The sequence below is a fragment of the Geotrypetes seraphini genome, chromosome 7, assembly GCF_902459505.1.
Source record: "Geotrypetes seraphini chromosome 7, aGeoSer1.1, whole genome shotgun sequence".
Classification (NCBI taxonomy): domain Eukaryota; kingdom Metazoa; phylum Chordata; class Amphibia; order Gymnophiona; family Dermophiidae; genus Geotrypetes; species Geotrypetes seraphini.
In genome coordinates, this window is record NC_047090.1 from 20,507,285 (window position 1) to 20,532,464 (window position 25,180).

The 25,180-nt window shown below is 41.2% G+C and overlaps 1 protein-coding gene across 2 annotated transcripts in view; it reads left to right on the forward strand.

Annotated features, from left to right (window-relative positions):
* Nucleotides 1–25,180, forward strand: part of LRP6 (LDL receptor related protein 6) — a 244,652-nt gene that overhangs the window by 189,662 nt on the left and 29,810 nt on the right. The window contains exons 13-19 of one of the 2 annotated variants that reach the window (XM_033951962.1): nucleotides 2,906–3,105; nucleotides 3,712–3,923; nucleotides 4,282–4,472; nucleotides 9,608–9,817; nucleotides 11,978–12,103; nucleotides 21,950–22,186; nucleotides 22,809–22,919. In XM_033951962.1, coding sequence (XP_033807853.1) covers nucleotides 2,906–3,105; nucleotides 3,712–3,923; nucleotides 4,282–4,472; nucleotides 9,608–9,817; nucleotides 11,978–12,103; nucleotides 21,950–22,186; nucleotides 22,809–22,919 — 1,287 coding nt within the window. The remainder of the gene's footprint in view (nucleotides 1–2,905; nucleotides 3,106–3,711; nucleotides 3,924–4,281; nucleotides 4,473–9,607; nucleotides 9,818–11,977; nucleotides 12,104–21,949; nucleotides 22,187–22,808; nucleotides 22,920–25,180) is intronic. The other variant, XM_033951963.1, reaches the window with a different exon arrangement.

Here is a 25,180-nt window from a genome sequence, read left to right on the forward strand (position 1 = left end):
CTCTATCTGTCTGTCCAAAGCAGCATTCCCTCCCCCTACATTTCCCTCCCCCCACACCAGTTCCCTGTGCAGCAGCATTAGCGTTTCATCTACCCCCCTTTCCCTTCCCGCGGTCCCGACTACAAACCTGGTGATTCCAGCAGCGTGTGCAGCAGTCTCCACATGCTGCTTCGGGTCCTTCTACTGCCCTGATTTACTCTGGCATGTCCCTGATGACATCATCAGAGATGCGGCAGAGCAAATCAGGGCAGTAGAAGGGCCCGAAGCAGCGTGTGAAGACTGCTGCACACGCTGCTTGAATCGCCAGGTTTGTAGTCGGGCCCACGGGAAGGGAAGGGGGGGTGCGGCAAAGGACTCGGGTCCTGGGCAGCGGGGTCAGTTTAAGAGCCGGGGCGGAAAGTTGCTGGGTTCCTCGGTGGGGGCGCTGAGCGGCCGCAATCCCTCTCCTCTGAGACCTCCCCCCCTCCGTTGGAGGAACGGAGATCGGCGGCTGGCTGCGGTCCCGGCTTGTGGAGACGATCGGCGGCTGGTGACGTATAAGCGCGCATGCACACTCCTGTGGCCATAGACCTACTGATCATGGAACACACAAATAGGAGTGCACATGCGCAGCAAGCGTTTTATTATATAGGATTACTCCAGGTGAGGGTGCACCATGGCCCGGTACAACGGCATGATAACCTTCTCTGATCTGTTAATAATCCTCTTCTTAATCATTCTTGGCAATCTGTTCGCTCTTTTTGCCGCCGCCACGCATTGCACGGACGGCTTCATCGACTTGTCTATTAGAACTCCCAAGTCTCTTTCCTGGGAGGTCTCTCCAAGTACCATCCCGGACATCCTGTATTCGTGCATGAGATTTTTGTTACCAACATGTATCACTTTACACTTATCCACGTTGAACCTCATTTTCCATGTCGATGCCTATTTCTCGAGCTTGATTATGTCACATTGCAGATCTTCGCAATCTCCCTATGTCTTCACTACTCTGAATAACTTCGTATTGTCCGCAAATTTAATCACCTCACTCGTCATACCAATGTCCAGATCGTTTATAAAGATGTTGAAGAGCACAGGTCCAAGCACTGAGCCCTGTTTGCTTTCGTAGCAGCCGCTGCACATGTGCTAATGATTTCAACGTATCCTCAACAATGACACCTATATCCATTTCCTGGGCAGTGACTCCTAACAAATCCCAGAATCACATAGCTATAGTTTGGGTTCCTCTTTCCCACATGCATCACTTTGCACTTGCTCACATTAAATGTCATCTGCCATTTTGACACCCAGTCTTCCAGTCTCACAAGGTCCTCCTGCAATTTTTCACAATCCTCTTGTGATTTAACAACTTTGTGTCATCAACAAATTTAATTATCTCCCTTACAGTTCGTCTCATGGCTCATGCTTCCGGAGCAGAGAGAAAAGAGCTTCACTAGCGGCCCACCTGGACATAGATTCCTGGAACCTTAATATAGTCTTTCAGGGACTCAACAGAGCCCCATATGGGCCCTTACAGGAAGCTTCCCTCATGGATCTGACGGTTAAAGCAGTCTTCTTGGTGACAATTACTTCTCAGAGTGTCTCAGATTTGCGGGCCCTGTCGTACAGAGAACAGTTTCTCCGAATCATGGAAGTGATAGTGACTTTGTGGACGGTTCCCTCCTTTCTGCTGAAGGTTGTTTCAGCATTTCATGTCAACTAAGAGGTTAGACTGCAAGCATTTCACCCCACAGGGCCAAGAAAAAGGACACAGCCGTAAAGGTTTTGGATGTCGGAGGTGACTAATGAGTTTCTTCTCTCAGATCATTTTTTTTGTTAACCATCAGCTGAGATGAAGCAGACCTGCTTCCAAAGCTACCATCTCCAGATGGATTTGTAGAGTGATATCCTCTGCATACACTGGGTCCGGCAAACAGTTGCCTATCTCATTGAAGGTGCATTCAACAAGAGGAGTGGCCCCTTTTGGGTGGAAGCAAGAGCAGTTCCTCTTGAGGAGATTTTGTAGGTCAGCGACCTGGTCTTCCCTTCATACTTTCACCAAATTCTACAGAGTGGACATAGCAGCACAGAAGGGTACTGCTTTTGGGTCCTCAGTACTACTTGCAGGCTCATCTCTCCCACCCTAGTATTATTTGGGGACTATTTAGATACGTCCCTATGGTTCAGCATACCATCCATATTGCACTGGAAAAAACAATTTACCTTGATAATATATTTTCCAGTAGATAGGGATGGTATGCTTAACCCCCACTCCCCCGCCCAGCATCTGATGCACTTGCTTTATTACTCAAGCTTAATGGTCAGCTACACATCTAAGAATTTTTTCCTGCCAGTCAGACTGTGGGATTTGGGATTCTGAAGAATCTGTGTATATAATTAAAAGGGAGAAATGGTTGAGCTTCATAAATGTTCACACTGTATGTTCTTGTTTAACTTGTATTTTTCTTACATTCATTGTTCCTCTCAGAGGATTGTTAATGTGTTTACTACATTACTGTTTGGGCAGTGGTTATTTTAAAATTGAGCAGATCAGACACTTGGTGTCGGGGAATTCCCCTTACCCCTCCTTCTCCTGTCTTTTTCTGTAGGGCTGATGCAGGCTTTGGTATGAACTGAAGAGGGCAGCAGAGACTGGGGAGAAGGAGGAGGAGCTGAAAAGCTATAATTGACATCTTCTGCAGAACGCTTGTGAATAGGCATGGACAACCCTATGGTTCAGCATACCATCCCTATCTACTGGAAAAAATATTATTACAGTAAGAATATAATCTGTTTTTCAAGATTTGCATACCAATGTCCCACTTTCCATCACTTAAACCTTAAAAGAATCCTTATAGTCCAACTCTGCACTTTCCTGTTTCTCTACATCAACTATAAATTGTCTGGTTTTCCCCCCTCCTTTTAGCACCAACTACATTCCTGCTTTTTAGTCAAAAAAATGCTATTAATCGAATGGTGATCGATGAGCAGCAAAGTCCAGATATCATCCTCCCTATCCATAGCCTCCGCAATGTCCGAGCAATTGACTATGACCCAGTAGATAAGCAACTCTATTGGATCGATTCACGGCAGAATATCCGAAGAGCCCAGGAGGATGGCAGTCAGGTATGTGAAAACTTTGGATATCCTGGACTACTTTAGAAATGAGGATAGCAAGATGGTGTGCAGCATGGTTATAAATAGTTTGACATTCCTTTTCAGCATTAACTTTTAGTGAACACCTTTTGGAAGAAGCATTCGGTTGAGATCTTAGCCAATTTAAAACTAAAATTCCCTTAATTTCTTTCGGAAATGTATGCTGATGATCCAAGTACTTTGGCCAGACTATCTCATTTCCTATCTATCACTGTGTAGTTTGGCTCATAATTGTAACCTTGAACTTTTCTAGAGGTGATTGCACACCCTTCTTATCTAATGTTGACATTTATAGGCAGATATTGCCATAATTCATGTGGATGAGAGACCATGCTGGATAACATCTTGAACTGTGTCCACATTGCAGTTTGCCCAGAAAGCAAATGTTCCCTCGTTGCTACGGGTTTCTTGTTGAAACCGTGGCTCCTGTTTCTTAAGATTCAAGCAGGAAATGACAACTAAGTCTCTTGCTTAGTGGTAATGCTAGATACTTGAATTTGCTTCCTCTCTCTCACCAGTTCTGTTGTGTAACATTTCCATCTTAGAGTAAGCAATTATCTTATTTTTCAATTCCAGAGCCTAACTGTGGTGTCTAGTGCGGTCCCCAATCAGAATTTGGATATGCAGCCTTATGACCTTAGCATTGATATCTACAGCCGCTACATCTACTGGACCTGTGAGGTCACCAATGTCATTAATGTAACACGCCTGGATGGAAGACCAATCGGAGTTGTGTTAAAGGGGGAGCAAGACAGACCCAGGGCCATTGTGGTCAATCCAGAGAGAGGGTATGCGAGTGACTGTTGTTGCATCCCTTTAGGAAATTTAGAAAAAAGTTGAAGAGTAGTGTTAGAGAGGCAGCAGAACTATAGCTCAACAATTCCAAGACCGCAAGAAGTGAAGAAGAATAAGCTTTTGTGGGGAGTTTTTTTCCTAGAATTGTTTTGCCATATCCTAAAGAATGAACAGAGCTCTTTTACACACACACTAAGAATTTTCTCCTTTTCTCCAGCTGCTAAAGGTGGGCTGTTTCAGTGTGTAAAGTCTAGGCTTACTCTTGTTACTGTCTCATCACTATAGTAAGAATGCACATATTTAATGCATTTGGAATTTGAATAGTGACAATACTTTAATTCACTGTTTCAGGTACATGTATTTTACTAACGTGCAGGAAAGGTCAGCCAAAATTGAAAGAGCTGCATTGGATGGCACTGAACGGGAGGTGCTCTTTTTCACTGGCTTAAGTAAACCTATAGCTTTGGCACTGGACAACAAGTTGGGTAAACTGTTCTGGGCAGACTCAGACCTTCGGCGCATTGAAAGCAGTGATCTCTCAGGTATGATTTGAATTCATTAGGTTCCCCTTGTCTCTGGAAATAGTTTGAATCCTGTTTCTTGTCTTCCAAAATTGGGGAAGGGAGTAGTTGTTGATCATCAAGAATTGGTTATTAGACATTTCCCTTAGATTTTAAAACATTGCTCTGTATTGATAGGTTTAATATTTATGCATACCATTCTACTTTGAATATTATAACTTACCTTGGGTTTTCAATAAGGTAATGAAATATAGCTAAATTATATATTTATTAAAATTTCTACTCCATGTCTCAAAAGGTCATCCACAGTAGCTTAAAAAAAACATATGAAATAGTACATCAAAATACATAATTAGCACTAACAAAACAAAATAAACCCACATTAATAACCCAGCAAGACAAATTAAATCACCCCATCAAAATACAGCAGTCAGCAATTATATGCTATCAAGAGATCCACAATGAATCCTATCAACTCTTCTTTCTCCCCCTCCCCCAAATAAAAAAAGACCAAATAATAACCTGTTTCCTTTCATACATCCGCAGGTAAAGTTTGTCAGAGGGTAAGAGCCACCATTCTAAAGTCCATCAATTTGTTTGCTTTCTCACCTTCTATAAAAACAGAACCTGCAATAACTATTTGACTTGATCTGAAGTCCTTCCCCCTCCTCCTTACAAACATACCCACCCACCTATGCTATAAATTAAGGGTTAGAATTTTAAATTTCACCTGAGGCCAGTATCATAAGTGAAGCAGCATTCCAGCTTCAGTTCTGCTAAGCTGGCTGCAGCATTCTTAAATACAGAATCCTCTGCAGTCTCCCTATCAATTTAATCGACACACTAATTAAAATTCCATTAAAGTATTCAAAGTAAGATAATACATACACTCAGAAATGGGTAGAGTTGCACAGTCCTCGCCACTTAAATCCAGTCTTCATATATGTCACCTGGCCTTCCGTTGCAAAGACATAATGTAACCTTACTCCAAGATTATTGACACAGGAGTTCTTTTCATGATTTTTGTTCCTGAGCAGTAAATGTAATTTCCTAATTGCTCATGCTTAAAAAGTATAGAAAATGTCTGTTTCCATAAAATTAGTCAAATTTTGCAGTTTACCTATTTAAAATGTGAAAATGCTGAATTTTCATCTTATCATTCTTATAAAAAGCACATTTGAATCACAATTAACATGTATTTATAATGAATTTATACAAAGATGACTACAAGATTTGGAAGCGAGTAGTTTTTTAAAATTTGTGATTATATTGTAAGTCACTATCATGAATCAGCCCCCCTTGGTAGCAGTATTAAAAGTCCAGTTTATCCTGGTGGAAGCGCTCACCTTACTCCTCTGAATATGCTTCATGTTCTTGAATGTCTCATGATGAACATCATGGATGTTGAGAGAGATTCTACAGCCCATTTTACTGTAATTCTTCACCAGATTCTTAACCAGTTCCACATAGTTTTCAGCCTTGAGATTGCCCAGGAAGCCCCAAACCACTGTAACAAATTGTACCAAGTCACTTTCTCCTTCCTAGTTAGCTTCTTGAGGCATTCCTTGCACTCCAGGATGCTTCAAACAGATTATCTAGATATCTGACAAATTGTTTCATTAGGCCCAATTTGATGTGCAGTGGTTGCATCAACACCTTCCAGGGGTCCACCAGTGGTTCCCATTTGATGATCTTTCTCCCCATAGAAAACTCAGTCTGCTGTGGCCAGTCCTGCCTTTGTAGTGTGTCGTTGTATTCCTGCTTTCCCAGTGCATTGTGGGTATGCACACTCACACTATGGCTCTTCCTCAACCCATCTCCACCCACAGCCGCAGAAGTGAAATTCCCCCCCCAGTCGTATTCTCCACTCCATCATACCACCCCTTTTTAAATTTTATCTCGATGTACTTTTGCACTATCCCAACTCCAGATTCCTAATGTATCTGTATATACTTGTCTTGTTTGTTTCCCCTATTTTAATTATGAAAGGTTCCCCTTTCTATTTTATTTTCCACTATATTGTTCCTTTAAATTTAGTATTTAAACTGTCTAGATAGACGGTATATCAAGTACAGAATACACTTCTCTCTCAGTATTCGCGGGGGTTAGGGGCAGATCCGGCCCGCGAATGTTGAAAATTTGCAAATAACTTTTTGGCTGGCTCTGACCCATCCCCGCCTTCCCCCCGGCATCCCGGACCTTACCTGGTGATCTAGCGAGCTTTCGGGGCAGGCGCAATCGTCCTATGCTCCTGCCCCATGCTGCAGTGAGTTCCCATAGTCTCTCGAGACTACGGGAAATGGCTGCAGTGAGTTCCCATAGTCTCTCGAGACTACGATGGGAGCTCACGGCAGCCATTTCCTAAGAGTGATCTTCACGGGGCATGAGCGTAGGAATATCGCTCCTACCCCGAAAGCCGCTTAGACCACCAGGTAAGGTCCAGGATGCCAGGGGGAAGGCGGGGAGGTCCGGAATGCAGCTTTATTTTTAAAAAAATTGCAAATAACTGAATCCACAGATACTGAAACCGCAGATTCGGAGGGAGAAGTGTAAACCTGGAAAGCCTTACTGCCTGAATTATCATGTAGTAAATCTTTTTTTACCACTGCAGAAAGTGCTGCACACCTGGGGTATTGTTTACTGTGCTGCAATACCCTATTGTGCCTTAGTAAAAGGGCCCCTATGTTTACTTAGCTTGGAATCAATCTGGAATGTTCTGCAAAAAAGGTAAATTTCAAAATATCAATGTCCTGGTCACAAAAGCAATGTTTGAGGGGAATGATGCAGAAATCAACTGAATAAAGAAAAATTCAGAGGTGCTCAATAAACCAACTTGAATGAAATGGAGAACAAACTCATATCAAAGTAAATTTTATTACCAGACTCAAACACCCAAGGCACTACTGGGATGGTGTGTTCATCATTGGTTTTAGTAAAGTGATGTGTACAAATTGATTTTTAATTTATTTTCAACGTGCTCTATTGAGGGGAATGATAGCTATTTTCTATACTTTTGTGGCATAGGCAATTAAGAGAGAACACTTACTACCCAGGAACAAAAAATAAAATAAAATTTTGTTACATAGTGATCCACTAACAGGGGGACAAGGAGATAAGAAGAGTTGTCAGTCAGCCTCCAACTGATGCTCAGTCATTCTGTCTTGACGGCATTGAATAGTAATTTATTAGCTATTAACCATTCTGATATAATCTGAAAAAATTCCTCATCACTGGAACAATTCAACTGGATAGTGCCTTCATATAAATAAGCAATAAGATAAACCAAGTGTCTTTTATGCAGATGCCAAAAAGCAATGGTGAGAGGCAATATCATCAAGAAACCCAAGTTATGCCTATTTCAGCATGCTACCATTCACTTGAACTAAAAACTGATGAGCATAAAGAATTGATGAAAATACGGTAGAGTCCCCAGTTAACTGACCTTCGGTTATCCAGCACTTCAGATTAGCAAACATTGGTAGATATCCCAATCCAACCAACCAAAACAGCAGCCAGCTTCCCTGTTCATGAACCCCTCTTCTCTCCCCCCCCCCATGGCTTTCCGCTATACACTACTCATAGCCTCCTGTTTGTTCAAAACCCAGGCAGCTGGCTTTAAATTGATCCGCGCTAATGGCGTGCCGTCAAAGGCACGTGCGCTTTAGCCTGCGCCTTTGCGAAGCGACATAAAGTTAAGACTTTTTACTTTTCTAAATACATTAGTTTTTATACAGTCTAGGCTTGATTTATGTTGTATATAGAAAGACAAGGTTCTGTGTGATTTTTGATGAAAACGATTAAAACTGTACGTTTTCTTTTATGGATTTTTAGGGACTTATTAGAATTTTATATTTTAAGTATTTATATAGCTCAGGTATTTTATATCAATTTTGTAATCTTTTAGATGTTTTCTTATTTTTTACTTATTAGATTGTTTGGGATTTGTAGCTGGATTAATTGTTCTTACAGTTTTTGCACCATGGCACTTTTTGGAAATTGTTTGATTTTAGTACAACTTTTCTATTTAATTAGTTTTAGGAGTTAGTCAGCTGTTATATCATATCCTTTTTCTATTCCTGTACTATATACAATGATTTGCTCTGCCAAGATAACTCCATCAACGATCTTACATTGTCATTTATATGACTGTACCGAATTGGGCCCATTTTACATACCAGTTCTGCCTGTTTCTTACAGACCAAATAAGTCTTCCACAAAAAAACAAGTATTAAAAAAATTTGATTTACCTTAGTTGTACTTTAGTTGACTCCCCTAATTATCAAAAGTTTTGCTGCTCTTATTTAAATATAAGATCTATGAGAAATAAGTCCCAGCTGATTAATGATTGGTTGAAATATTCAAATCTTGATTTTGTTTTATTTACGGAAACATGGTTGACGTCAGAAAGTGATGATATTATTATTCGAGAATGCCTCCCACCAGGTTTAAAATTATATCCTTGGCTCGAGCTTGGGGAAGAGGTGGAGGATTAGCCATTATTTTAAGAGAGTCATTAAAATTTAATGTTTTAAATTAAAAATCTACTTCAGATTTAGAAGTTTTATCCTGTAAATTAACTTCTAATTCTCTAACTGAGGCTTTAATAATTACTCTGTTCTATATTCCCCCCCCCCCCCCCAGAAAATGGAGTTCAGCTAAGGATGACTTTTATGAATTTTTACTTACAAATTCAATAGCAGGCCCTTTTAACCTATTGATTGGTTATATTAATATTCACCATGAACAGGTTGACCAAACTTACATTAAAGAATTTTGGTCATTTATTTATTTTAGGTTAGGTTGCTATAGGTTATGCATATGCACTAAGTAACATCTTGTATGCCCAGTACTTCTGTTACTTATATCATTCTTTCTAAAGTCCTGCTTTTGGCCCATAAGGCTTACTATACTGGTTTACCATCTTCAATTTCAGCATCTGAGAAAGGAGCCTATGTGGTCACCAATGTTCATACAAAACATCTGAAGCTGCCCCTTAAAGCAGCATCTGCAAATAATCATCTTTCTCCAGAACTGATACAAAGCTTTCACACTGAGTTATGTGAGCAGTGCCAGGAATAATCCTGCAGGGTCAAATTCAGTCACTGTATTAATAAAGGTAGCAGGGTACCTCTGAAAAAATTTGCCTTACCTTGCAGGTGCCAATCGTGTAGTTCTAGAAGATTCCAATGTCCTGCAGCCTGTTGGACTGACTGTTTTTGGCAATCACCTTTACTGGATTGACAAGCAGCAGCAGATGATTGAAAGAATTGACAAGACTGGTCGTGAAGGTCGTACTAAGATCCAGGCGCGCATCCCTTTGCTTACCGATATCCATGCTGTCAAAGAGCTGGATATTCAGGAGTACAGTAAGTTGTGACTTGATGGATATTGATCCCACTCCATATGTTACTGTGAGATATAAGAACCTTTAGCAAAATGGTCAGTAGTAGTCCTTGGGTATGTGCAGGAAAAAGAGAAAGAAGGTCCCAGGCCTCGTAGTAAAATAGAGTGGCAAAAGAAGAAGCTTCCTCTTTTGCCACAGTAGTATTCCTTCCCATAGCAGGAATCTGACAATAATGTATGTGCTATCACACTGAAAAAAATGAGATTGTATTTTTTTTCTTCTGCACACAGTGTAGTTGCAAGTTTTAATCACATTGATTACAGTACAAAGCAGAATTACATTTCTCTTCTGAGAAAAGTGGAGATTTGTTATGAATTTCAGGGACTTGCTCTGCAGAGCACCTCTGAAGTTCAGTTGACCTCCCCACATGTCAAAATTTCATTCTCACTTCTCTATCTAGTCTGTTATGCCCTTAGTATTCGTTCCTAGCCCTAAAAAGTTTAACAGTGGGTCATGTTTTCAGTGAATGTGAGAGACTTGCATACCCACTGTTTCTGGAAGCAGGTGTAAAACATTAATGCTTACATGTGTAAATTATTTTGCCCATGGTCTGCACAAACTATGCCCCAGAGCATACCTGCTTGCAGGTTGTACAAAAATACCTGTCTCCTTGTTACAGTGTATACTACCTGGAGAAATTTTAAAGCCCTTATAGATGCATAAAACAGGGTTTTAAATGTGAAAAATAATTTGTAGCCAAGGGGCTGCTGCAGCAAAGCACATTGGGTTTTGCGCTCTAGTTTGCTTCCTTTAATGCACAATTTTGTGTGTTCCCTATGAAATTTGCAGTCAAGCTTAACCATGCACAGTGCTTGGCATAGACACCAGTGCACAGCACATTTAAATTAATGTTAGCAGAGCTATTAGCTATTCAGCACAGATGCAAAAAGTGTAAAATTATTGGGGCTTTAATTCCAGATTAGAGGATATGTAAAAGGGGAGAGCTCATTCTGCAGCCAGCTGTAGTGGGGCTTTCATGCCTTTTGCTTCTTTTTACTGTGAGCATATAAGAATCAGCTTTTTTTTTCTGAGTTCAATAAAGAGCATGGGTTAAAAAAAAAAGACAACTGGAAGGGGAGGGGTTTGCTGGAATAAAGAGCAAAGTAGTAGACTGATGAGAACTGCATATGGGTACAGGACTGAGCTTAAAAAATTGTTTCTGCACCCCAGGTTGCATCTGTCTACATCTGCACAAGTGTTGGGCATGTTATTCTGTGCATAAATACTGGAATTGCAAAAATTCATAGAATAGCATTCTAGTGCATGTGCTGATACAGTGTGCATATGAGCCCATTGTAAACACAGGTTATTTTGCATTCATCCTATTTGCCTATGATTTGGTTAGTGCAGTGGAGAACACAATGTTTGCATTAGGAAGTTTTGTGCTAAACATTAATATGTAGACCCTCAAAACAGACTGATAATAAATGATTATTTATTTCTTTTAGTATTTACACACTTCTTATAAATGCAATTCTATAAAAGTTAGGTGCATGTCATAAAATGATCAACTGACCCATCCAGTCTGCCCAAACATTCTGACATAAATTGAAAGCTGTATCCCTATTCCAGTTGCAGCGTCATTGCTTGTAGAATAATCACATTTAGTGCCAGCTTAGGCATTGCTATGTGCCCTAACTTTATGTGCACCCTGTTTATGCTAGGGTTTTCATGGCCTAAATGTGTGCATCTACATGCAAAACACACCCACTGTCTGCCCCCAACCATGCCTACTTTATGATAGGTGCCTAATATCCAAATAAGTGCAATTTACTTCAATTATGAGGTGCTAATTGTCAATTAGCAGCGCCGATTAGGTCCAAATTAGGTGCCTACATCAGCTAGGTGCACCGATGTAGTTGCCTAGCTGTAGGTAGACTATATAAAATTTGCCTTAGTCCTTTTGTTTGGCTTCTTCTTTTAAGTATAGTATGTGGGGGTTACTTTCTAGCCATGGTCAGATTCATTAACTACCTTTTGTTGAGACCTCTCTGTGTATTAAACATTCAGTCTTCGCTCTGAATCTAGAAAAATGCATTTAGGCCTATTTTTTGGTGAACATAAACAGATTCCTGGACAGCTCTCAAACCTATACATATTTTTATTTGGATTTGTCTTGCAGGAGAACATCCGTGTTCCCAGGATAATGGTGGTTGTTCCCACATCTGTATTGTAAAAGGTGATGGTACAACACGTTGTTCTTGCCCTATGCACTTGGTTCTGCTTCAGGATGAGCTTTCTTGTGGAGGTGGGTCACTAAAGTTCCCCTTTTCTGATCTATTTAATTTTATTTAAAGAGCTTGAACTTAATAATTGGTAGAGCAACAGTGTTCTTATGAAGTATATTGCAATATATGTTTCTTTTTTTTGTTTTTCCAATTCTTTATTCATTTTTTCATCTTACACCAAGTGAACAATATTACATCAGTTAATTCCTATACATCACTTGAAAAATCATTTCTTATTATTTCAGTACAAATTTTAAATCCCTCCCACACCCATCCTTTCCACAAATAATGTAAATCAAACATATCATACATGTAATGTGTTCAAAATAATAATAAGCCATAAATGAAGCAATATATCCCCCCTTCCCCATTATTCTAATTATACTTTAGTGTATAAAGGTGTCTACTCATTACAATATGTTATCAATGGTCCCCAAATTTTTTTGAAATTTTTATAATTTCCTTTTTGCATGGCAATTGGCCTTTCCATTTTGTATATATGGCATAATGAGTTCCACCAGAAGGTGTAATTAAGTCTGGTACAGTCTTTCCAATTTCTAGTAATATGCTGAATGGCAACTCCTGTCATTATTAATAAAAGTTTATTATTATTAGATGAAATTTGACTTTTTTTTTCTCATGGACGTTCCAAATAGAATTGTATCGTATGATAGAGCTACATGATTTTCTAATAAGCCATTAATTTGGGACCAAATTGATTTCCAAAAGGCCATAATACAGGGACAAAAATAAAGTAGATGATCTAGAGTCCCTGCTTCCAGATTACAATGCCAGCATCTATTAAACTTAGAACAATCCAACTTTTGTAATCTAAATGGCAATATATGTTTCAAAGTCTTAACACCAGTGCCAGTGACACCCAACATGAGCCTCTCAGAAAATAGGTCCAGCTTAGTGGTCAAATACTACTTGCTGTTGACCCTCTCTTCTATGCACCCTGCAAACAATAGAGCATACAGGTCATTTTGTGTGAAAGTGTTTCCTAAATTAAATTCAATAGAAAATGCTTCAACAAACATACATATTTATATGGTGGGGAGGTTTATCGTTATATACTTTTTGGGCTAAAGCCATTCAAGATGGTGTACAATTAAAACAATACAAACCACAATATCACAATACAAAATATACCACATACTTAAGCCTTAGCCAATTCAAAGAGGTGCATCTTCAGAGCCTTCTAAAAGCCTTCAGTAGATATCAAATTCCTTAATTTATCACGCAAACGAGATTCCAGAACTTGGAGACTTGGTGGATGGCTGGTTAGCAGTTAAGCTTCCTCCTCTGAGCATCATTTATTAGACTCCAAAGTTATAATTTTTCTTCTATTTTATTATAAAATCCTCTAATAATGGCATCTAACAAGCAGAAGATGCAGGAAACTCCCGCAAAATCTACAGGAAAGATAAAAAGATTTAAAGAAGATCCACAGACTCCTAGTGGGATTCCTTTGCCATTGGATGCCTTAGATGTAATAGAGGTAATGGAGGAACTCAGAAGCATCAATTTAACGACAATTGAGATGAGGAAAGAGATGAACATCATGAATAGTAAGTTGGACATAGTAAACAACAGAATGGATAAGATGGAAAACAGAATAGAAAAGATTGAACGTGTGCAACAGGACCATAAAGAAGATCATAAGATCCTAAAAGAAATGAGTAAAAAAAGGATGGATCTTGAGAACCGATCAAGAAGACAGAATATAAGGTTCCTTGGATTAAAGGAAGGGGCTGAAGGAAAAAATATGTTATCCTTTTTAGAAGAAACAATACCGAAAATTCTTCCTATCAAATTAAAAGTGCCAATTGAAATAGAGAGAGCACACAGGATTGGAGTGAAAAAAATCTAAAAATCAAGAAAAACCCAGGCCAGTAATATTAAGACTAATGAGATTTCAACATGTACTTGAAATTTTAAAAGTTGCAAAAGAAACAAAAAATCTGGCTTATAAAGATTCCAAATTACTCTTTGTCCCAGATTTTGCTAAAGGGACTGTTCAGCTGAGAAAGCAATTCCTGCAATTAAGACAACCATTAAGGGATATTGGAGCTAAATATGGGTTATATTATCCAGCACTGATGAGAGTTACATATAAAGATAAATTTTATCAAATTGAGGATCCAGAAAGACTTAAAGAGTTTCTGTCATCTCAAGAATCACCTATGAACTAATTATTATACTGATGGAAACTGTGACTTTGTTGTTGTTTTTTTATTACTTCGATTTGGAAAGTTTGGAGAAGTACAGAAATAATTTAATATTTTTGTTATTGACTTTCTTTGATATTAAAAATGGATACTGCAACTGATTTTTAACTGTATTGGAACCATTGGAATAGTCACCATTTCAAACAGAAGATTCTATACGTGAGCAGGAAAACAGCTGATACATTAATACATTCAAATAGTCACCTGATGTCAGAGGAAGTAGATGATGGGAGGGGAGGAGAAACAGAAGAGGCCTTTGAGAGTCTTCGTTCTGATATGGAGCCAGAGAATCTGATAATATAGCAAGGATGGAACTCTTAGACTTGCTGATTTTGATGTCAAGTTGTGAAGTTTAGGGGGGTGGGGGGGAAAGAGAGCGCTGTTGGATATAATTTGATAAGTGCGGCAGGAATTCTTGACTCGGGGGCGGGGCTGTGGAGGTAAGCGCGATCTAGAATCTGCCTTTTATTCCTCAATGCCATTCTCATTGTTAAATGTAGGAGCACTTTACCCCACCTCCCTCCTCCGACGCAAGCGCCCCATAGATTTTGTGGGGACGGGGCTGCTTGTACATTGCTACGCGAGCGCATTTATTCTCTGCCCGATTAGGTGGTCAGTGAGGGTGTAGGAAGTGCTGTGAAAAGTCTGCGGTGGGGAGGAGAGAAACACTGTTTCTGCCGACGCGCGGCTCTGTTCCGTCCTGGTTTGGTGTCCTCTGCGGAGCGCCACCCTCATCGGCGTCTGGTTGAGCAGCACTCAGTCTTCCAGTTCCGGGACCGGCAAACAGAACATTGAAGCGGTCCTCACTCAGTGTGCGGGGCCAGGTGTTGCGGCCGGCATCCAGAAAGGACAGGAGTCTCCCATCTCTGCACCGGTCCCCCGACGGCACCACCTCTCATGCCACTGTGAGACACAGAACGCTAACCAGGCTCAGGAAGACGAGGGACACAACGGCTCAAAGGAGAACGCCACCAGGCAGACAGAGTGTTCGAGATGGAGGCAGAAGAAGATTGTAAGGAGAGAGAGATTGCTGTGGAAGGCCTCTCTGTCTGATTGGGGGTACATGGAGAGCTAGATGCCTTACCATCCATTATGTGAGAGATTTCACAAACTATTGGAAGGCCACAAATAATAGATGGCTCATAAACCCGATGTAACTCCTGGTGCAGAGTCTTCACTCTCATTTTCTCAGCAGTATCTGTTCAAGTTATTCTTTCATTGATATAGGATTTCTCTTAGAAATAATATAAAGATATTGGAGAAGGCTCTATTAATTGAATGAATTTATCTATATAATTTAATTATTTTATGTGATTTACATATTTCAATATACATTTATTCTGTCTATATGAATGGATAAAATTAAGATATTTATGCTTCACCCAACGAGTGTTGGACACCTGGAATGCGCTTCCAGAGGGCGTGATAGGACAGAGTATGGTATTGGAGTTCAAGAAGAGATTGGACAATTTTATGTTGGAAAAGGGGATAGAGGGGTATAGATAGAGGATTGCTACACAGGTCCTGGACCTGTTGGGCCGCCGCATGAGCAGACTGCTGGGCACGATGGACCTCGGGTCAGACCCAGTGGAGGCACTGCTTATGTTCTTAAACCCTTGCAAATGTAGGACCAAAAACTAAAAGTACTAATATTCACAAACAAACCCTAAGATGCAAGACTGTGTAAGCAGTACAACCCCCAGAGAAAAACAAACAAATGCATTTCTTCCTGAACCGACAATTAGGACAGACAATTAGGGCAGATGTAAAATCACTAAATAAAAAAAATAAAAGCATTTCCCCTACCATTGTTGTTTCTCTCCCTCCATATGCCTTGCCTTCTGGCCTGCCCCCCCCGGTGTTAGCTTCAGGCTGGTCCACAGTGTGATCAACGCAGGGTCTTCGGGCTGGCTCCCTGAGTGCTGCATTGCACAAAGCTGTGGGAAGTGGCTCCTCGCGCGAGTCCACGCCTCATCTAGAAGCCTTCACTCTGATGTTGCGACGTCAGAAGGCTTCCGGGTCAGGCGTAGGCCGCAGGTAAGAGCCTTTTCCCAAGACTTTGTGCACTGCAGCACTCAGGGAACCAGCCCGAAGACGCCGCATTGATCGTACCAAGGACCGGTGGCTACAGAACAATCTCTTGGGCCCTATGGATCGGCAGAAAATTTCTGTGGACCGGCACCGGTCCACGGACCGGTGGTTGAAGAACACTGCGCTAGACGACCAAAGGATAAAAGGAGCGCTCAGAGAAGACAAGGTCATAGTGGACAGATTAAATTAATTCTTTGCTTCAGTCTTCACCGAGGAAGATGTAGGTGAGTTATTCAAGTCTGATGAATCAGAGAAACTCAAACAAATCTCTGTAACACTGGAAGATGAAATGGGTCACTTTGACAAATTGAACAGTAGCAAATCGCCTGGATCAGATGGTATACATCCCAGAGTGCTGATAGAATTGAAAAATGAACTTGCAGAGCTACTATTAGTAATTTTAATTTTTCTCTAAAATCCAGCATAGTACCAGAAGACTGGCAGGTAGTCAATGTGACACCGATTTTTTAAAAAAGGTTCCAGAAGTGATCCAGGAAATTATAAACCAGTGAGTCTGGACAAAATAGTAAAGACTCTTATAAAGAACAAAATGACATAACCTATACATAAGCATGGATTAATGAGAGATTGCCAACATGGATTTAGTTTATTAAGTTTATTAGGATTTTATATACCGCCTATCAAGGTTATCTAAGCGGTTTTTACAATCAGGTACTCAAGCATTTTTCCCTCTCTGTCCCGGTGGGCTCACAATCTATCTAACGTACCCGGGGCTATGGAGGATTAAGTGACTTGCCCAGGGTCACAAGGAGCAGCGCGGGGTTTGAATCCACAACCCCAGAGTGCTGAGGCTGTAGATCCAACCACTGCGCCACACACTCCTCCGAAATCTTGCCTCACCAATCTACTACATTTCCTTAAAGGGGGTGAATGAACATGTGGCTAAAAGTGAGCCAGTTGATATCGTGTATGTGGATTTTCAAAAGGCATTTGACAAAGTTCTTTATAAAACACTTCTGAGGAAATTAGGGAGACATGGTATAGGACAGTGGTTTCCAACCCTGTCCTGGAGGACCACCAGGCCAATCGGATTTTCAGGATAGCCCTAATAAATATACATATAGCAGATTTGCATGTCTTTCACTTCCATTATATGCAAATCTCTCTCTTGCATATTCATTAGGGCTAGCCTGAAAACCCGATTGGTCCTCCAGTACAGGGTTGGGAACCACTGATATAGGGGGTAATGTCCTATTATGGATTAAGAACAGGTTGAAAGAAAACAGAGTAGATTTAAATGGAGAAGGGTAAATAGTGGGATTCTGCAGAGGTCTGTGCTTGGACCACCGATTTTTAACATTTATCATTGATCTAGAGATGGGAATAACTAGTGAGATAATTAAATTTGCTGATGACACAAAGTTGTTAAATCAGAAGAAGACTGAAAAATTGCAAGAGGACCTTGGGCGACTGGGCATCAAAATGGCAGATGACGTTTAATGTGAGAGAGTGCGAAGTGATGCATATGGTAAAGAGAAACCTGAACTATAGCTATGTGATGCAGGGTTCCACGTTGGGAGTCACTGCCCAGAAAAAGGATCTAGGTGTCTTCATTGATGATGCGTTGAAACCTTCAGCTCAGTGTGTGGCAGCTAAGAAAGCAAATAGAATGTTAGGAATTATCAGGAAAGGAATGGAAAATAAAGATGAAAATGTTATAATTCCCTGGTATTGCTCTATGGTACAGCCTAGAGAATGACACGGTGACTGTTACCCACGGCTATCCCGCCAAAACGGGGAGGAGAAAAAACTGGTTGCCGCAGGTATAGAGAAAAGGCCATTCACCACCCTGTGGGCTTGATGGATCTTCAGTCTGTCCCAGTATGGCAATTCTTATGTTATTTAACGGACAGTGTATGAGCCACTAAAAAAGGATATGCTCAAGGATCTCACGGTTAAGACAGTGTTTCTCATAGCAATTTCCTCGGCTCGGGAGTGTCTCGAAGTTGCAGGTGCTGTCCTGTAGGTACCCGTGTTTCAGTTTTTGAGCAGGCGTGACAATTCACATAATGCCATCCTTCCTACCTAAAGTGGTATCAGATTTTCATATCAATCACTGTTTTTGCCCTCCTTCCAGGAGAAGGATTATGTCTTTTAGGTTGCTGAGTGTTTGCCAGGTCTTCTTCAGTACTTGCAGGTCACCAGTGATTTTTGGAGGTCTGATCACCTCTTTGTCCTGTTCTCCAGTAGTAATAAGTGCTCCGCAACCTCCAAGGCGATGGTGGCATGGTGGATTCAGGAGGCAATTGTTTTGATTTACATGTTGTCAAGTCGTACACTCCCAACAGCATTTAATGCTCATTCTAACAGATCGGTGGAGACATCATGATCAGAGTCACGGTGTTTTATCTCTGTGAGAGATTTGTTGGGCTGCATCTTGCGGCCAGATGTACTAAAGTCAGCGATCCTCAAATGATCATTGCTAAACTGGTTTGGTGACGATTGGATTTGCAGACCCGATGCAGAAAATTTCTTACCGCGTGGTTTTCTGCAGGATCATTCATTCTCTGATATGGCCATGCAAATAAGCTTAGCAATATTGAAATGCCAAGTAAACTAGCAAAGCGATTGATGTTCTAACATGGCTTCCCGATGCACAAAAAAAGTGATTGCTCTTATTGATCCGTAAAAAGTGACTGGTCAAGACCAGTCACTTACCTGTCCCACCAAAACAAAAATATTTATAACATTCCAAACCTTTTTTTAAATGGGAACACATAGTGTGTGTGTATTACACACAGCACAATTTTTGCCCCCATTAAAAAAAAAGAACCACCCCCACTGATTACGGTCCTGACGAACCAGCACTAGGGACCGACCCCTTCTGTGAAAGCAAAAATCAGCAGGAGGGATTCCCACTCCCTCTGGCCATGCCCCCCTCCCCCCGCATGAGAAAAAATCAACAGGAGGGATACCCATTCAGGCACCACCCCCTGAACCATCCCATACCCTTTTTCCCCCCTAAAAAAGTAAATGTCAGGAAGGATGCCCACTCACTCTTGCCACCAGATCTCCCCCGAACCTCCCCCCTTGCCCCCCCCCACAAAGTACCTTTGTCTGAAGAGAGCAGGAGGGAGGCAGCTCCGAGGACCACCGATCCAAAATGGCAGGCCTTCCCCTCTTCAGTGTATCATGTGATTAACGGGGAATGGCCTAAGGCCCTGATTGGCTCAGACACCTAAGGCCCCTCCCAAGGTGTCTGAGCCAGTCAGGGCCTTAGATCCCTCCATTTGCATCACTTGAGGGGAAGGCCTGCCATTTTGGATCAGTGGGCCTTGGAGCTGCCCCCCTCCTGCTGTCTTCAGACAAAGGTATTGTGGGGGGGAGTCAAGAGGTTCAGAGAAGCATCCAATGGCAGGAGGGTGTGGGTATTCTTCTTCTTTTTTTTTTTTTTAACAATCATTTACCTCCTATTGGGACATTCTGTCACTGGGAGAAATCCTCAAGATTAATGCTCTTTTTCCTCTTATTTCAGTTTCCTGTCCACAGTGCAGTTATCTATTCCCTTTTGAGCTAACTTCTTTCTCAAAACTAAGCTCTTTGTTTTTGTTATGCTTTTATCAACGCCATGGATTCTCTGTTGCTGAATTTTATGCACTCCTTCATATCGCTGGCTTTCTTCCTTGTTTCATATTTATAATAATTCAGCTTCATTAGGACTATATACTGTAGAAATTAAAGTGTCACAAGATAGGAAGCAGTATCCTGTTGTAAACTGGAAACTGGCTAACAGACCAGTAATCAAGAGGGCAAAATATTTTCCAGTTGGAAAAGGGTCAGCTGTGGAGTACCTCAATGGTCTCTACTGGAACCATTGCTGGTTAACATGTTTATAAATGATCTGGGGGTAGGAGGGAAGAGTGACGTGATCATATTTTCAGATGAGAAAGAATTATTCAAACTTGTTTAAACAGGATTGTAAGGAATTACAGAAAGACCTTATAAAGCTAGGATACTGAGAGGGGTATTTTCAATAGTACGTCAAAGTCCAACTCTGGTCATATCCCGCAAGACATCCAAATATCGGGGCGGGGAAACATCCATTTGCAAAACCGCTAGACATCCAATTTTTTTTTTTTTTTTTTTAATGATCTAGTTGGATGTCTTGGCCCTTAGGACATCTAACTTTTTTGGCCATTTTCAAATACAAAAATGTCCAAATCAAGCCCATTTGGAAGTGGTAGGAACCAGCATCTTAATGGACTGGCCACACAGACATCCCTTGGCAATCTACTGGTCGATCACGATCGACCTATTGGGCACCCCTGCACTAATAGCATGCAATATATATGCTTGCTATTAGTGTTGAGCATTGGTTGGTAAACGGCTTGAAACTTACTGGCGCATGCCCATAAGAACTGTGCAGTAGATGTAATTCTTCGTGCGCATATTCAGTGAAAGGGGGAAGCAAGAAAACTTTTAAGCAGTGGCTAGAAGTAGGAAGCAATGGGGTAAGTATGTGAAGGGGGAGAAAAAGCAGCTCTTGCCGCCAGTGGAGAAGTTAGGAGGCAAGTGCAGCTGTAAACCATACCCTGCCCTAATAATTGAAGCCTACCAACAGCTGTCAGTAGGTTTTAGTTGTTAGAACATTGTTCTGAACATTGCACAGAATTGCTAATGGGCTCATTTTAATGCTAGCAAGTTCATTAGCATAAGACTTTGGTCACTGCTTTCAAGCACAGTAAAGCAGTGGCTGAAAACCTTTGTGTATTAGCCATAACAAAAAAAAAAAGTTTTGTTTAGACTTGCTAAATGAAATGCTAAAAGCACAGTAAGTTTTGTGTATCTCCCTGAGTGACTTTTGAAATAATTCTCTTAAATTATTCATAAAATAATGGAGATCAAAACTGAGAATGACATCATGTATCTATAGAAATTCATGGTATAATCAAAGCCATGGGGGGGAGGTGGGGCTTGTCTTAGCGTTGTTGGCTGGAAAGGAGGCTACCATCAATTTTGCTACTGAGGTGGCACTGGGGCAGTTCTGTCAGCAAATTTAATTGACTAGTGCTGATGCGTAATCCCCACCAGCAAAGGTAAAATTAGTAATACTGCAGTAATGGGGGGGGGGGGGAATACAGAGAGAGAATAAGTTTCCCCCCCTTCCAAAAAAAAAATTAAATCCTGGACGTCGCCCTGGCATAACCACATTTTGAGTATTGTGTGCATTTTTTTATTGCTCCATCTTAAAAAGGATATAGCAGGTTCAAAGAAGGGTGACCAACATGATAAAGTAAATGAAACACTTCCCTTATGAAGAAAAACTAAACAAGTTGGGGCTCTTCAGTTTGAAAAAGACAGTGAAGATTGATTAATTTATAAAATGAGGGCGTGAAACAGGTTGTTTAATATTTCCAGCAACATTAGAATCTGTTTCTGGAGGATGTGTTTAAGATGACTAACACAGTAGGGTTGAAAAGAGTTTTGGACACGTTCCTGGAAGATTGTAAGATTTTTCACAAATATATGTGCATTACACCAGTAACAGATGTTCCCCTGGGTCATTTATTTGTTACTTTGCAGAGCCCCCGACATGCTCTCCTCAGCAATTTACCTGTTTCACTGGAGAGATCGACTGCATCCCAGTGGCCTGGCGCTGCGATGGTGTAATAGAATGTGAAGACCGCAGCGATGAACAAAATTGCCCTGTCTGCTCGGAGACTCAGTACGTGTGTACGAGTGGACAATGTATCGATGGTGCCCTCCGCTGTAATGGAGAAGCCAACTGCCAGGACAAATCTGATGAGAAAAACTGTGAAGGTATTAGCATGATCAGGCACTCGGTGCTTTTTATTTCTGGGATATCTTATGTCCAAATACATTATGCACAGTTACTACAAGAAGTAGTTTGCCTCATGATGGAGGTGAATGATTGAGTTGGCTATTTTGAGATGAGATGAGAACACAGATGTTGAAGGTATCAGACATCAAAGCTTATCCCTCTGTATTCACTCAGAACAAGGACTGTATTAATACTGGATTCATCTGGCAGCTGCAATGTGTTCTGTTTGGTTTCTTTGAACATCTCCTTCACAGGCTATTGCTGGTGAGGAGTGGTTCAGTATTAGGCTAGCTAAAAAATACTAAATGCAGTACAGTATAAGTTGAAGTGTTCTGCAAGAAAGGTCCTTGTTCGCACTGTGAAACCAATGAGCTGTTTTTACTGCATTGTAGTTCTTAGAAGGTTTATAGTCTGAAGCATAGTAAAATCAGCTGACACCAAGGTTCACATTTTTGGCACAGGGAAGGGATTGAAGGATTCTAGATGGCCACATGACTAGAATCTTTAGATTGAGAGCAATAGATTATATTTATCCCCTTGCTGCTGTTTTGCTGTTGCCTCTTGTGGGTGAAACTGACTTCCCCCATTTACCCCTTTCAGCAGTTTGTTCACCGGATCAGTTCCGCTGTGGCAGTGGACAATGCATTGGAAAGCACAAGAGATGTGACCACAGCCTGGACTGCAGTGATGACTCAGATGAGCAAGGATGCTGTGAGTATGAGCCTGAGATCAGTTTCTTACTGTCTTCATTACAGCCTTTGCTCTCTTTCCCTGTCACTTGTGTTTATTTTAAAAAAATGTATATCCCTTTTCCAGTGCAGTAGGGATGGCATGCTGAACCATAGGGTTATCCATCTGTGCTCACAAGCATACTGCAGAAGTTGTCAGTCACAGCTTTTCAACTTCTCCATAGACTCTGCTGCCCCTTCAGTTCTTCCTTCTGCAAGCGAACATGAAGGTGTCTTTCTGATCTGCTCTATTTATTTCTTTATTGTTTTGCGGTGCTTTTCAGCTTGTTCATGAATTTTTTTTGTGTTGTGTTGGAGTTCGTGTTTCAAAAGGACTGCTCTGCTTGTTCGGAGAGCAGCAGACATTTAAGTGTGCAGTTGACAAGGTAATGGATGAGCTAGGAACTCTATATTCAGCAGCTACCGGAAGGGCACGCAGTTTTGTCTTGAATTCATTGCATTTGTAATCAGCAACTACGAGCGGTAGCAAAAGAATAATAACCTCCATAAAGGGTGCACAACTCAAACAACTGGTATTAGAGCCCACCAGAGAAAAAGCAATACTGGACCTGGTACTCACAAATGGAGACAGTGTCTCGGAAGTATCAGTGGGAGACACGCTGGCCTCCAGTGACCACAACATGGTATGGCTCAATTTCAGGAAAGGCTTCTCTAAATCAAACACAGCAACGAGGGTCCTCAACTTTAGGGATGCAGATTTCGACCACATGAGAGACTTTGTCCAACAAGAGCTGCAAAACTATGCAGAAACTGACAATCCGGAAACTATGTGGACAAATCTAAAATCCATCCTGAACGAAGCATCTAGCCGCTACGTAAAAACAGTAAGCAAACGCCGGAGAAACAAAAAACCACAATGGTTCAACAAGGAAATTTCGGACCTCATTAAAATGAAAAAAGAAACATTTATCACCTACAAACATCTTGGGAAAAGGGAGGCAAAAGAAGAATATCTGGCCAGATCTAAGGCTGTCAAAAAGGCAGTCAGGGATGCCAAACTTCAAACAGAGGAAGATCTAGCACGGAACATTAAAAAAGGGGACAAATCCTTCTTTAGGTACATTAGCGACAGGAAGAGAAACAAAAATGGAATAGAACGCCTTAGGCAATCAGATGGAAACTACGCAGAATCTGATACTACCAAGGCAGAACTGCTAAACGAATACTTCTGCTCAGTATTCACCTGTGAAGCACCGGGAGATGGTCCACAACTACAAATAAGAGACAGCCAAAACGACCTGTTTCGTGATTACGAGTTTACACCTAGTAGCGTCTACCACGAACTTTCAAGACTCAAAGTAGACAAAGCCATGGGGCCAGACAATCTACACCCCAGGGTACTCAGAGAACTGAGTGAAGTCCTGGCTGAACCACTATCCGTACTCTTCAATCTTTCCATGCGCACGGGAAAAGTACCCCTAGACTGGAAAACAGCTAACGTAATTCCACTCCATAAAAAGGGCTGCAGAACAGAGACAGGAAATTACAGACCGGTGAGTCTTACATCCATAGTGTGCAAACTCATGGAAACAATGATCAAACAGGAACTTGACAAAATTCTAGACGAAGAAAATTTACGTGATCCACATCAACACGGATTTACCAGGGGAAGGTCCTGCCAATCTAATCTGATTGACTTCTTTGATTGGGTGACCAGTCATCTGGATGCCGGTGAGTCCCTTGACGTGATATATTTGGACTTCAGCAAAGCTTTTGATAGCGTCCCACACCGCAGGCTGTTGAACAAACTAAAATCGATGGGATTAGGGGATACATTCACTACATGGGTAAGGGATTGGCTAGATGGTAGGCTTCAAAGGGTGATGGTAAACGGTACCCCCTCGAAAACGTCAGCAGTGATGAGTGGAGTACCTCAAGGCTCCGTCTTAGGGCCGATTCTATTCAATTTATTCATAGGAGATTTAACCCAAGGACTGAGAGGAAAAGTATCACTGTTTGCAGACGATGCCAAACTATGCAACATAGTTGGCAAAAACAGTGTGCCTGACTTTATGACGCAGGACCTAAGACAGCTTGAACAGTGGTCATCAACTTGGCAGCTAGGCTTCAATGCTAAAAAATGTAAAGTAATGCACCTAGGCAAAAAAAATCCACACAGAACTTACACACTAAATGGTGAAACCTTGTCCAGGACCAAGGTGGAACGTGATTTAGGAGTGATCATTAGCGACGATATGAAGGCTGCCAATCAAGTAGAGAAGG